Source organism: Trichoderma camerunense (genome assembly GCF_050948025.1).
Source record: "Trichoderma camerunense strain CBS 138272 chromosome Unknown V8C40scaffold_24, whole genome shotgun sequence".
Taxonomy (NCBI): domain Eukaryota; kingdom Fungi; phylum Ascomycota; class Sordariomycetes; order Hypocreales; family Hypocreaceae; genus Trichoderma; species Trichoderma camerunense.
Window position 1 is genome coordinate 434487 of NW_028145346.1, and position 13251 is coordinate 447737.

Consider the following 13251-nt stretch of genomic DNA (forward strand, 5'->3'; position numbering starts at 1 on the left):
TGTGGCTGCATGTTAGCGATTGTAGTTTTCTGGGGCGCAGTTTCAGCTGCGTTAATTAGATAGTTGTATACAATAGGCGAAAACTCAGTACTTGCACTATTTACACAGGAGAGTGGTGGCGACGAGCGTTTGTGCTCCAGAAAATATTTCTGCATGTGATGATTATTGAGACACTAAGATCATGTAAATATAACTACTAACTGCAGCACTAGATACAGCTGCGAATAATTCGGTATCTGCAATCCATTGCGCCAAGATTCAGAATTTTCAGCTCAGTTAGAGAAAAGCTGCACCCGCAGCTAACACGGCAACAAAGCCGAATAAAGTAGGGGCAGAAGTCCCAGCAAGACCTGTAGAAGTCGAGCTCTGTACCTCGGTTGTCCGAGTTGGACTGGGGAAGACGAATGTGCTGGTGGTGGTGTTTGATCTCGAGGGAGCCGAAGTTGTAGCAGGAGCCGAAGTCTCTGTGTGGCTAGAGGGTGGCCTAGTTGTCGAATTACCCACGGTGGTCGTATCTGGAGCACTGGTAGTTGTTTTATCATCCCCGGTATCAATATTACCATCTCCGTCCACCCTGAAGTGATCCCAGGCAATGTTATCCAAAGCTACCTTTGGGGAATCGAAAGCGAGCGAGGTGGAAATGAGGTTCACGGCGATGGAGAAAGCGGTATATCTTCCTTCGTCCGGGTTCCATTTGATCGAAAATGGACCGGTACCATCCTTCGTCGGGAATTTTTCGATTTCCTGATTCTGCACGACATCGCCTTGGTTCATAAGCAGCAGCTGCACGCTGATCTCTGTTTTGTCGTCGTCGAGCTCTCCATCAGCCAGGTGCGAGTAGTCAACTGCAAGGTCAAACGCTAAGTTACCAGAGATGTAGTCCCCGGCATCGAAGGTGAGATAATCCAATAAGATACCATTGTCTCCCCACAGGACATTATTTTCCAGTTTGTCAGATAAATCAACATTGGCAATTGGGGTCTTGCAAGCCCCCGTTCCGACAGAGTTGACTACGGTTGCACCCATGATTACCGCGCCCTTTGCTTGGGTTAGAAGTAGTTCTCTAGGTGATTCGGCACAACGGAGAAATATGGCATACCGCATATCGGTGTTCGGATTTGGAGAAGTCCATGCTTCCACAGCTATCCTTGTTTGAGACATCGAGATCTTCAAACTTCTCATCGTTAGTGTAATGATGCGTTCCTTGATGACCCAGACATACTTACGTTGAGGGTCACTCTATCGCTGTAGACCAGAGGGAGAAAAGCAACTGCCGCAACTAGGCTATTATATGTCTTCATGATGTTGTTTTGTAGATATGCGGTTTCTGTTGAGTGGAAAAAGTCTGTAAGTGTTGAGTCAAGTTTCGAGATGGAGGAGGCTGAATTGGAGTTGTCACTTGATGGATTATCGCTATTGCCTCACCCTTTATATATCTGAATTGCTTTCTGTTTACTTCTAGCTCTTCAATTGGTATCAGGCGATGTGATACATATTAGTGCTGCTCGATTACTTGATTCTGCACTCGGTTATGCTGTTAGGATAGGGCTTTGAACGTGGCAATGCGGCTCAGCTTACCAGGTCCACAGCGGGTGCTACTTTAGGTCGATCAGCAGTACTTGATCTTTCTAAACTTAGACTCTTGTAGAGTAGAATAAGGATGCCCTGTAGGATATGCCCCTGGTAGATTGCCCAATAATAACGTGCTTCAACAACAGGCAGAATTCGCATAGACTGAAACCCCCGTCTAGACTTAGAAAACTGCCTATGCCAAGAACTCGCCAGGGTTTTTCCACCTATGAGTACAGAGGCATCTATGGAGTAGAAAAAGAAAGATCTCATCATAAAGGCTAGGCTGAGCCTAATGAGGGTCGATCATAAACCTAAGGCTACCTATATCCCTACAGAGCCTCAAGCTATAGTATGGCTATGCTGTGTTGTGATTGGTTAATAGGCACGAGAACTTGTCGTCTTACATTGTTGCTGTGTAATTCTTTAGCTTTGCTGATGCTTCTCTGCGGAGCACGACGCATCCAAAACGGCGTAATAAGCTTAGTTGGCCTAGTGTGCCCCTTCCTCAGAAAATAGAAGAGCAAAGTGACTGAATCCGGACTTTATTACAACACCGATCCCAGCACTTTGTTTCAAAAAGCATCATAGCCCAAATATCTTCCAAAGAGCTAGTAGTTCTTCTAGGGCAGTTACTATTTTTGTCTTGGTCGGTGGCCAAAAAGCGGTCCATCCCACCCTCATTCAAGGGGAGGAGCTTGTTCACTTTTAGCTCATCATCCTCAAGCCGCTGCCATTGATTCGCCCATTCGTATTTTTCGCGGAAGCTTTGCGCATATACTGCGGATGTTTTGTTACCCGCTGTCCAACGGAGGTTCTTTTCCGTAGGGGCACTTGTAAGAGATGACTTGTAACTTCCAACGTATAAGCTCATAATAGGGTATCAAAGTAATTTATCAAGTATTTACTAGAAGAGTAAATCTTTTCAATCAGATACGTAATATTCTAGCCTTTCTCCAAGATATCCTGTCGCATATCTAAGTGGAATTTAGTTGTAATAATGATCCAGAAGGTTAATGGAGAGATAGCTATATATATGAAAGATATTTACCTCTAGCTAGAGATAGTCTTTAAACTATATTAATACAGCAATCTTCCCGTTTGATGTACCGGCTTCCATGCAACGATGAACCTCCACGATTTGGCTGAGGCGAAATACCTTCCCCAACGGGAGATGCAGTATTCTCGATTCAATCTGCTTTAGTGGCTGGTTCAGAGGTGTCAAAAGGAAGTCCTCTAACCTCTCAGCATAAATCATCAGATTCACAGTACTGGACATGATTGACATAGGCGAGAACGGCCCGTCAAAATCCCATTTGTTACCGCACGACCTACCAAGCACGCGCTCTAGCCTCTCGCCATACACTTTAGAGCATTTGGACCGACCGGTCTGCCATTTTCCTTCGTCAGGCACTCAAAGGACTGGGACTCATATTTTATGAATTCGTCGCAGAATGCTTCTAGCAGTCTACCACCCTCATTTATGGGTATTCTGGACCACGACTGATGTGCCGTAATTGCAGCATCAACCGCGCCATCAAGATCCCGCCTTGTAGCCACGGGTACATCCCATAGTTTCTCCTTAGTTACTAGATTAATCCTATTGTTGAATATTTGTGCTCCTTGAAACTCTCCACTCACGGTATTGGAAAAAGCGGTAACATGAAAGGGTGCCATATTGGAGAGACAAATTCACGTGAGCAAAAAAAAAAAAAAAAAAAAAAAAAGGCGATTTTGAGAGAAACCTGCAATTATCGCATGATTTGTACAGTATGTATTTCTCCCTGCCGGGTGCGGACAATCGCTATGGCAAATCCATGGAATGGAGATAAGAGGGACTCTTGATTCCGGATACCACTGATTACATGTAGGTCCGGATGGAGCAGGCTACTATTGCCGGGCCCGAGACTTTTTGGACAATCGCCATGACAAATGCCGGAGATGGGCGGGACCTGTATTCCGAATAATTCTGAATAGGTTCAGACGGAGCAGGCTATACCAGCAAGGCCGAGATGCCCGGCCGAGTTGTGAGGATATGGTTGGGTTTATTACGCGGCTATTTGGATGTCTCTAATCCATATTTGCATGTACTATAATAGCTATTCTATCCCAAGAGGTCAAGACTGGAATAGCTCTACAAAGTCCACTACTCACTGGGCTAAGCATTGTCAGAATCCTTCGTTTAAAGATTACAATTCCACGTAAACCCATCTCCGTGTTGCCTTATTCAGAATGTTGGCATTTGGAAGGTTTGCCGTTCCTTTGGTTAATGTATTCATCGGAATAGCCCTAGGACACCGTACATATACCACCTCCTTTTTGTACAATCCTTTACTAATGAATTTCTCACCCTACAGAAACACCCGGACATGAAACACTGATTGATCCTCGTACCCGATATCCTGCAAACTATACGCTGCCAGTGCAAGGCTTCCCGGGACTTCAGAGCAACTGGAACCCGCGACCCGACTGCGGCGAGCACTCTTATGTCGGACATGGGCGCTTACGCGGCCGACGAGCACTGATTACAGGCGGCGATTCAGGCATGGGACGGGCGATTGCAATTGCTTTCGCGCGCGAAGGAGCTGATATCGCCTTCAATTACCTAGAAGTTGAGGAGTCGGATGCACGAGAAACAGTCTCGTTTATCCGAGCTGCGGGACAGAAAGCTTTTACAATTCCTGGTGATTTGCGAAATGAGTCCTTCTGCGCTGATTTGGTGCATCGTGCAGCCGCCAGCCTAGGTGGGCTTGACACTGTTGTCAGTCACGCTGGCTATGCCTTCGAACAGGCCTACATTGGCAATCACAGCACAGAAAGTTTTGAACAGACCTTGAGAACGAACGTGTATGCACCGTTCTTCATAGCTAGAGCTGCAGCTCCGCTATTACCTCCAGGGTCCTCACTCATTTTCACTGCATCGGATGTAGCTGTTGGGGGTAATGCAAGGCTTGTCGACTATGCTGCCACCAAAGCCATGCTTGTTTCCTTCACCAGGTCACTTGCGCTGCAACTCTGGCCGTTTGGCATCCGTGTGAATGCAGTAGCACCCGGTGGTACGCTCACGAATTTCCTCACAACTCAAGGCGAGACGACAGAAAGCATCAATGGAGCCGTCTCTCTGACCCCAGGCGGTCGTTTGGCGCAGCCGGTGGAAGTAGCCCCTGCCTATGTCGATTTGGCTGAAGGAATTAATAGTTTCGCAAGCGGAAGTGTGTATGGTGCGAATGGTCCCACGGGGGGATTCTGAAGTGTAGTCAGGAAATGGAATTGCCTACATGTACTGACTTTCCTTCCAGACCAACTGTAAGTCTTTCAGGTTTGCATTACAGGTAGTGCTGGAAGTTTGAGATACCTTTCTTCAGAGGAGGAAAAAGTATCCAATTTTCTTTTACTTTCTGTGTTATAATACTACTAGTAACTTGCTCTAAGATAAATTTTACTTACCTTATACTACATAAAACGTCTTTTGATGAGCTGTTCGTTCATCAGGACAACGACAACTCGCAACAGAACAAAGCTAGTCTCAATACATCGCTGAAATTTCCGAGTCTCTTCAGCTGCTTCAACTCTGCTTTTATAGCTTTGTATGTAGATACAATGATGATGAAAGAAAGAGTATTCCGCTATAATACTACTTATAAATATGCATAACTTGCGGGTGGCAGTAGGCAAGGTAGCCCTGAGGACCCCATTCTCCTCCAAATCCGCTGTTTTTGCGTCCACTCCAGAAGCCCTCTGGTGCTGGTTTGGCAAAGCTGTTGACAAAGACACTTCCAGTCTCAAGTCGCGAGGCAATTCTCTGGGCATGTGTGACATCCTTGCTCCAGACAGAGCCTCCTAGTCCAGTGTGAGAGTCGTTTGCACGTCTATTGATCTCTTCCTCATCGGACCAAGGTTGGAGAGGGACAATGGGGCTTCGGCAAGCTTAGATATGCAGTTAGTCATGCATTTGCTCTTTGTAACACTCATAACAGACAACGAACCGGCGCTTCCCTGTTTCCTTGCGCAACAAGGTAACAAATTCGTCCGTGAACGAGTCGAGTAAGTTTATATACTTGTTGATAAACTCTTTTCTTGCGTCAAGTTCAACCGCAGACCAAGCTGGAAATGCTCTCCGGGCCGCTTCCACAGCATCATCAAGGTCTTGCTCGCTGCCCAATGGCACATCCCGGAGTTCCTCCTCATATACTGCTGCTGCGAGGTTTGCCGTCGACAATGTTCACGAAAGAGGTAAAGTCAATGGAAGGCTTGATTGGAGACATGGTGCTGAGTTGTGGGAATATTTTTGATGTTTGATGTGAAGTCCTAGACAGTTTCTCGAAACAAAGTATACATCCTACAAAGTTGCTTGTCTTTATATATCTACAAATTTCTTCATTGCATTCTTTCACGATGGACACGGTTACGACAGATTCACAACCCAATTCGGCGTTAAAGAGACGTAGAGGTATCTTCATCTCTATGAGAAATATCACTGAGTCTAGTATCGGACTTAGAAAGGCTCATCGGTCACTATTAGTACTATGTAAAATTTGTCATTGTTGTGAGTCGTCGGGAACAAAATGCGGAATGCGAAGTACGGAATGCGAAGTACGGAATGCGAAGTACGGAATGCGACGTACGGAATGCGAAGTACGGAATGCGAAATATGAAGTGCGAACTGCGAAGTGCGAATCACGAAATACAAACTACCTTACCCGTTAAAACCCGGTGGCTGGATTTCTATTCTGTTTCGTTCACCGCTAAGAGCGCGCCATAATAAAGCTCCCCCCGCTGCTCTTGGAGTTGGAGTCCGTCTCGCAACAACACTACTAGTAGGTAGTAGTGTAAGTTTGTAGCCGGTGAACCTCATCTACAATTTGCAAAGTCCTCAGCTAGCAGGACGGCTTGAAATAGTGCAATACGGAGTTTTTCGTTTTTCGTTACCGCTACTGTAAATTTACAGCCAAAGAGTAATAATATTACTATCTGTTTTGATAGATTTATTGCAGATATTATTATACCGGTATGGTTTGTAATTGCTGGTCTTTAAAGTTCCTGTAGCAGCTGGTGAAATGTGGCTGAATTTAGGTGCGTTTTGCTGAATAGCTTCCATAACTTTCCCCGCATGTTTACACATCTCCCGCATCCATCTCCCGCATCTTAGATCGAGCGTAACTTTGCGGGGGAGGCCCTACTACTCACGCTATAAAAAAGGCTATATACTCTAGGGGCATGCTATTATCGCTCCGCGGCAGGGCTACGGTAATTTTTAGGACGACAAACTATTGTTAAATGAGTAGAGTGATTTGATGATGACTTGCGTTGCGATATTGACAATATGAGACCTCGAGCGATGTTATAAGATCGGTGAATATCTCTCCACAATGTTCCATCATGGACTTTTCATACATCATACTATCAGAATCACTTCAAGTTCACTGAATTCTTAGCATTACCTACCAACCCAGAGATCTACTTCGGTCGTACTCACTCAGCACGAAGTATTCATATCAGAGCTTCGAAGTGATTATGGATAAGATCAATATGGACAGTTACAGTGACGAGCACGCGAACGATTTGAAGCGGACAAACACTTATCTGAGCATATCTCCGGAGCTTTTTGAGAAGCTTTATCTCTCTCCAAAGGCTCAAACCCATGGAGAGTTGCGTCGGACCTTCGGCAACCCAACGCCTGTGGGAGTGCTCGGGTTCTGTGTTGCTCTGACCCCGGTATCTGCCGAATTGATGGGTTGGCGTGGTGCCAGCGGTACTTCAGCAACAATGTGAGTTTACTTGGAGATATTCTATCTGTTTTAGCAACTGTTAATAAACAAAACAAATACAGCGGTGCAAGCTACTCTTTTGGAGCAACTCTTCTTATGTTGTCAGGAATCGCCGAATTCCTGCTTGGCAATACCTTTCCCAGTGTGGTGTTTTTGGCCTATGGGTCACATTTTCTTACTATGGCGATAACCTACACACCTTTTTTTGCTGCTATCTCATCCTATAATGCCGACGGCAGCCAGGAGCAGTCTCCAGCATTTTTGGCAACCTTTGGTAAGACACCCACGATGTCAAACCCCCTGGGCTTGGGCTTTCCTGACAATAATATATCTGAACAGGGTTCTACGCTGTTTGCATGACAACTTTGTCGTTCATATTCCTCATTTGCTCTCTCCGCACAAATGCCGTCTATGTCACCGTCTTCGCCAGTGGTGCCATAGGATTTGGCCTCTTCAGCGGTGCAGCATGGAATATTGCCGGGGGAAATGATACTGTGGGCAAGCACCTTATCGTGGGTACGGGTGCATGTTTTTTCGTTGCGTCTATGGCTGGTTGGTATCTTTTATTCGCCATTATGATGACTGCTGTCGATATGCCTTTTGCAGTTCCGGTAGGGGATCTCAGCACCATGATTAAGGGCATGTCTGATGTAGAACGAAACAACCAGCAGCGGACAGAGTAGCAACGGTGATTTACAGCAGTTTTATTACATGATTCATAATATTATGTAGCTTATGTACGCAAAAGAAGAGTATTGCAACAGGAACCAAACATGCGTGAACCAGTAAATATAATAGGAGATAAGCTACACATACAACGTTATACGTAACTAATATTGAAGACCAATTCGCTACCCTTTGTAGCGTTCAATAGCTTCTTCAATCAATGGTGACTTCAAATGTGCCTTGCACGACGATTTAACTACCGGGCCAACTAGCCGACAAAACTAACACTGGTACATATTATTGCATTAAGCTCTGCCCGGAAAAAACTGAAGTCTAGCGCCACAAGGCATGTTTTTCACAAAAATCATCGGAATGGATTGTTCAGTTTAGAATTTACATCAACCGTTGGTCCGACTTTCAATAGCCGAATATCGGAAGAGTAATTGAAAGAGAACAAAATGTGAGGACAAAACAAAAAATTGTGTCCAAGACCCACTCTTGTGTTGCAGCCACTTTCTTTGTCCATCCCGTAAAGCCATTGGTTACTACTCAATCGCATTTTATCTCTTAAACGGTTTATTATCACTCAATACGGTCTTCTATATATTGGTGCCAGGCTCCAAATGCTGTCCATGTGCGTTTTAGATGCCATGCTTCTTTTAACGAAGTGCGAAGTGCGAAGTGCGAAGTGCGAGATGAGAGAGGGAGTGCAGATGAATAGTTACTAGGGTGACGTCTAATGCCTTCTCTTTTACAAATAGTTATTACTTTAATAACTATAATATTTAAGTAAACTAAATACAATTCAGAATTATTTTATTTCAATATTTCATTGCGTTTTAATAATAAGCATTTGATTACCGCAAGGATCAAGTGCGGCCGAGGGCATCCTTGCAATAGTTGGACAAAAAGCAAACAGTCTCAATTATACCTACTACCTGTATACTACCCCTGCGGTGCGTAACAGAACCGCTCAAGCTCCTAGGGTAAGCTACTAACAGAGCAAAACACGATAAAGACGGGCAGGGAAATTTTAAAAAGAAGAGAGAGAGTGAGAGAGTGAGAGAGGGAGTGGACGCCTCACGATAACTGCTCTCTCTTAAGAAAGGTACATTTCGTAACTTCAACACTGGCCGTATAACAAAACGTCTCCCAATCGATTTATGGAGCATTAGCTGACGGTAGTTGAAGTATATCCGCCACCGAAAGGGCCAATGACTAGTGGAATCGTTCCAGAACAGCGAATAGCAGACCAGATGCCTAGTCGGAGATATAAGCTCCGCCTCCGCGGTATGCTAAGCCGGGACGAAATGTCACTGCTCGGAGGGAGATAATTCATAGTCCGACCAAATGGACTCGTAACTACTCAGCCATTAAAACTGTAGCCTCTGTCGTAAATTTTCCGATCACCACATCCACCATCTTCGTTGAAGATACGCTTTCATAGACATAATGTCTCACCCAACGTTGACGAGAAGCGAAAGAATCGATATTGTTGTGGCTATTGCAGAAATCCGTTAGTTATCCTCAACATCATTTTGACTTATAGCTAACGCTGATACATCTAAAGTCTTGAGCGGCATTTTCGGACTATTTACTGCTTTATTTCAAGGATCCACAGGGGCGCCCGGCTACTCAACGCGTGTTATTCATCATCTTTTACGAAAGACAGCCCGTTTGTCAGTGGCACAATTCCAGTAGGTGCAAGCGAGATACCTGGACGATACGCAGTACATGTTTGTTAACTGTTCTTAAAACAAAGATATCTGGATAGAAACACCAGCACTGATCTAGTTTATTCTCAGTTCACTCAAAGAACGGGAATTCCCGAGAACAGCATTTTGCTGTCCGATGGAACACGTTGTCATTGGATTGGTTCCCAGGAATGCAAAAGGGTCTTGCTTTACTTCCCCGGTATGGTGAATCGATGACTATCTCCATCTTACTCTAGTAACGCTTTGTATAGGAAGCTTTGTTCTCCCTTCTAGCAGATTTCATCTGCAGTTCGCAGCCAATTGTGCAAAAACGCTTGAGCGCGAGGGGCGGGAGGCAGCGGTTCTAGTAGTATCTACTGGTAAGAACAATTGACTAGACACGGCTGTTTATTTGTGTCGCATACTAACGCGTCTGCATAGATCTCTCACCAGGCTCTCAGTATCCGCGCCAATTGAGTCAAGGAGCGACAGCCCTTAAGTACTTGCTTGAAAAGACAGGACGTAACCCATCAGATGTATGACGAACCATTCAATATACCATGGTGATGAGACTTGCTAAGTGATAGAAGATTACGATAGTCGGAGATTCGGCAGCGGGCAATCTGGCTCTTGCCCTCCTGTCACATATCAGCCATCCGGTCCCAAATGTTCCGCTTCTTGAACTGAGAGAAGACCTCCAAGGCGTTATTCTCGTATCGCCAATCACAGACTTTGATGCTACGACACCGTCGGCAGTAGAAAACTCGAAGAAAGACTGGCTCGACCAGGGTGCTATAAAAACCTGGGGTGACAACTATGCGGGGCACAGCGTTCGAGATATATATATTAACCCAGGCTTGGCATCAGAAGAGTGGTGGAAAGATATAAGGGTAAAGAAGGCAATCGTTCTCTTTGGGGAGTACGAACTCGCAAGAGACAGCATTCAGACATGGGTTACAAAGTTCAAGGTAAGGCTGACTCGTCATAACAGTACTTTAAGTTCCGCACATGAAGCCAGACTAAGACGATGAACAGAAACACAATCCGGAGACAACAGTGATACTTGGGAAGGGCGAATTCCACGCACAACCGGTCATGGACCTTATGCGGGGCTCCAAAGTACCGAGCAGGCAAGCGGAGGCATTAAGATTATGGTTGACACAATCTTTGTGGTTATAAAAGACTTATACACTATTGACATTACTAGATATATAATAATAAGTGATCTCATATTAGTATCTTTGGGTAATTTATGCTCTATATCCGGCGAAAATATGCCTAAGAAATAAGAATATACAGTATTTACTAGTAATGACTTGCAAAGTTCATATTACTGCAATGATCTCTTCGTTACAGGACCCAGATGCAATGAAGTCCGGAGCACAACATCTCGACCTTAACGGAATCACTAAACGGCCAAGAATACACCTCGTGCATGGTGCGGTCATCAATATTGGACTGGGGAGCATTTGGCAGCACCCATTCCCATGCCTGGCGGAGATACTCCTGCTCATTTGGCGAGGAAATGCTTGATGGTAGCTATGACTTCCTAGTCTTGAATGCCTTTGATGGTCTCGTAGCATCCGAACATAGATTCGGGACTCCGCGGCCCGGACATAAAGTGCTGGACTTCTCCGGTAATTCTACTCCGTTGGAATACGCGATATCTATGATTTGGATTCATGCTTTTAAATAAGCTACAGCTAGCTCTTCACTCTAATGTTCTAAATCACATCACATTGCTGCATTGGACTCTACACTACAACTCACCACCATGTCATTTGATCCAGCCAACCTTGATCCCATTGCGGATAAGTCTGTTCTCATCACTGGTGGTTCATCTGGGTTGGGCCTTGCCACAGCCCGTGCTTTTGTGGCCTCGGGTGCATATGTGACCATTGCAGATATTCAGCCGCCTCCCGAAAATGCATTTGGTGATGGACAGCACCGCGTCAACTTTTCTCTTTGCGATGTGAGAGACTCTGCCTCTCAGACCGAAGCTTTCAAAGCGGCGATCAAGTTTGCCCCAAGCCATGTTCTTGATGTTGTTGCCCTGTTCGCTGCCGTGGACGATTCGCCCAACCTTGTCGATCTCGTCAAGGCCTCTGACTCTCAGGCAATCAATGTGCCGCATCAACTCATCGCCAATGAAAAAACTGCTAGTGTTACTGAGGGTTCGTCTAATAGCAATGGGCCAAATCTAGGCAACCTTAGCATAAAGTGTCTGGATGTGAACTTGAAGGGAATCTATTACTCAACCTATCTCGCCTTGCATTACCTGCAACAGCCCGAATTGGCACCCTCTTCTCAAACCTCTGGCTCGGACAATCGCTCGACGAAGTCGCTGATTTTGCTTTCCTCATTGGGTGGCTACCTCGACGATAGCCACGACAGCATATATTCTGCCACCAAGTACGGCATTCGTGGTCTCTTCCGCAGCATTCGACTGCGATCATACAAGGAACTGAATGTGCGCTGCAATTTGATAGCACCATGGGTCATCAGAACACCGTTGACTGTCCCCCTCCAAGACTTCATGGACAAGAGCGGAATGCCTGAAGGAAAGGGACTGACTTTTGCAGCAGTGGACGCTGTTGTTGATGCTGTGGGTCGGTGTGCTGTCGATGAGGCCGTTGCTGGTCGTTCAATTGCTGTTATGCCTGAAGGCAACTTTGACCTCGGTGATGATGAAGAAGGACTCTGGGCAGGTGCAGCATTGAAGAAAATTGTGCAGGCAAGAAAGGATGCTGGAGATGTGATTGTTTGATGAGTACATTTTCTCAGTAGGACATATAGCGATCAGAATAAAATTTTCTTCAATATTATAACGCCAAGAACTTAAGAGAGATGTAATTTTGTCTTATTCTACAAGTTTGCAGTAAGCAACTCAGGATTGTGTACCTATAATGTAATGCTCTATAACCTACCGCCTTCCAAACGACGTCCCAGACAACTTTTGCGACTCTAGATCTAAGAGCCTCCTTAGTTAACCTACACTTCACTTTGCAATATATTCCAACTAATAGCAAAGCAAGTAGCATCTATGAGAACTAAGTCACATACTGTAGATGTGTTAGATACAGTCAGGGGTGATAGGTTGGATGAGCTGCGGAACGGTTGCGTTTCGGCCGCCCGCGGAATCCCGCGGAGGTGTGGAGTCGCTGAATGCCTCATGCTCCCATGGCTAGCCGGGGGTTGAGCTGCAGTGACAACTCGATATCTTTTTAGCTACTTTTAGAGTTGGTCGAAAATCCGGAGATAATTACATACTTGGAGACAGGCTGAGCCCCGGATCAGGAGATAATAACTCCGAGTTCATGCTGCACCTCTGCCGGACGGGGCCAGTTAAAGGGGGTGTGCGTCACATCGCCGGAGCTCCGGGCGTTACTCCGGACTCGGATGGCTTAGGCCGGAGCCACTCACGGCACTCCAACACTCCTGCAGCCCCTGCGCGCGGCACTTGGGACGTGATGAAAGGAAGCTGTTCCTTCTATTTAGGTAAATGGCTATATTGTGTTCAGTTCGCCAGATTATGTTTTGTTTTGTACCAAAGA

The 13251-nt window shown here is 45.6% G+C and overlaps 6 protein-coding genes across 6 annotated transcripts; 4 read left to right on the forward strand and 2 right to left on the reverse strand.

Moving 5' to 3' along the window:
• Window positions 1-276: 276 nt before the first annotated feature.
• On the reverse strand, window positions 277-1301 carry V8C40DRAFT_270699 (uncharacterized protein; the record flags this gene model as incomplete). Its single annotated transcript, XM_083220209.1, has 3 exons — window positions 277-1038; window positions 1100-1174; window positions 1227-1301. The coding sequence occupies 3 exons, from the start codon at window positions 1299-1301 to the stop codon at window positions 277-279; spliced, it is 912 nt and encodes a 303-aa protein (XP_083068156.1).
• Window positions 1302-3801: 2500 nt separating this feature from the next.
• Window positions 3802-5047, forward strand: V8C40DRAFT_283719 (NAD(P)-binding protein; the record flags this gene model as incomplete). Its single annotated transcript, XM_083222016.1, has 2 exons — window positions 3802-3868; window positions 3927-5047. The coding sequence occupies 2 exons, from the start codon at window positions 3802-3804 to the stop codon at window positions 4817-4819; spliced, it is 960 nt and encodes a 319-aa protein (XP_083068157.1). The 3' UTR covers window positions 4820-5047.
• A 156-nt stretch (window positions 5048-5203) lies between these two features.
• Window positions 5204-5834, reverse strand: V8C40DRAFT_270701 (Aldehyde/histidinol dehydrogenase; the record flags this gene model as incomplete). Its single annotated transcript, XM_083220210.1, has 2 exons — window positions 5204-5496; window positions 5762-5834. The coding sequence occupies 2 exons, from the start codon at window positions 5832-5834 to the stop codon at window positions 5204-5206; spliced, it is 366 nt and encodes a 121-aa protein (XP_083068158.1).
• Window positions 5835-6717: 883 nt separating this feature from the next.
• Window positions 6718-8088, forward strand: V8C40DRAFT_123964 (GPR1/FUN34/yaaH family domain-containing protein). Its single transcript, XM_083210980.1, has 3 exons — window positions 6718-7337; window positions 7400-7611; window positions 7677-8088. Exons 1-3 carry the CDS (start codon window positions 7084-7086, stop codon window positions 8018-8020), a joined length of 810 nt encoding a protein of 269 aa, XP_083068159.1. The 5' UTR covers window positions 6718-7083; the 3' UTR covers window positions 8021-8088.
• A 1367-nt stretch (window positions 8089-9455) lies between these two features.
• Window positions 9456-10876, forward strand: V8C40DRAFT_283721 (alpha/beta-hydrolase; the record flags this gene model as incomplete). The annotated part of the gene is made up of 7 exons (XM_083222017.1): window positions 9456-9519; window positions 9574-9700; window positions 9766-9917; window positions 9970-10077; window positions 10139-10233; window positions 10288-10665; window positions 10733-10876. 7 exons carry the CDS (start codon window positions 9456-9458, stop codon window positions 10874-10876), a joined length of 1068 nt encoding a protein of 355 aa, XP_083068160.1.
• Window positions 10877-11471: 595 nt separating this feature from the next.
• V8C40DRAFT_277996 (NAD(P)-binding protein) lies at window positions 11472-12464 on the forward strand (the record flags this gene model as incomplete). Its single annotated transcript, XM_083221016.1, has 2 exons — window positions 11472-11822; window positions 11871-12464. The coding sequence occupies 2 exons, from the start codon at window positions 11472-11474 to the stop codon at window positions 12462-12464; spliced, it is 945 nt and encodes a 314-aa protein (XP_083068161.1).
• Between the last annotated feature and the right edge of the window lie 787 nt (window positions 12465-13251).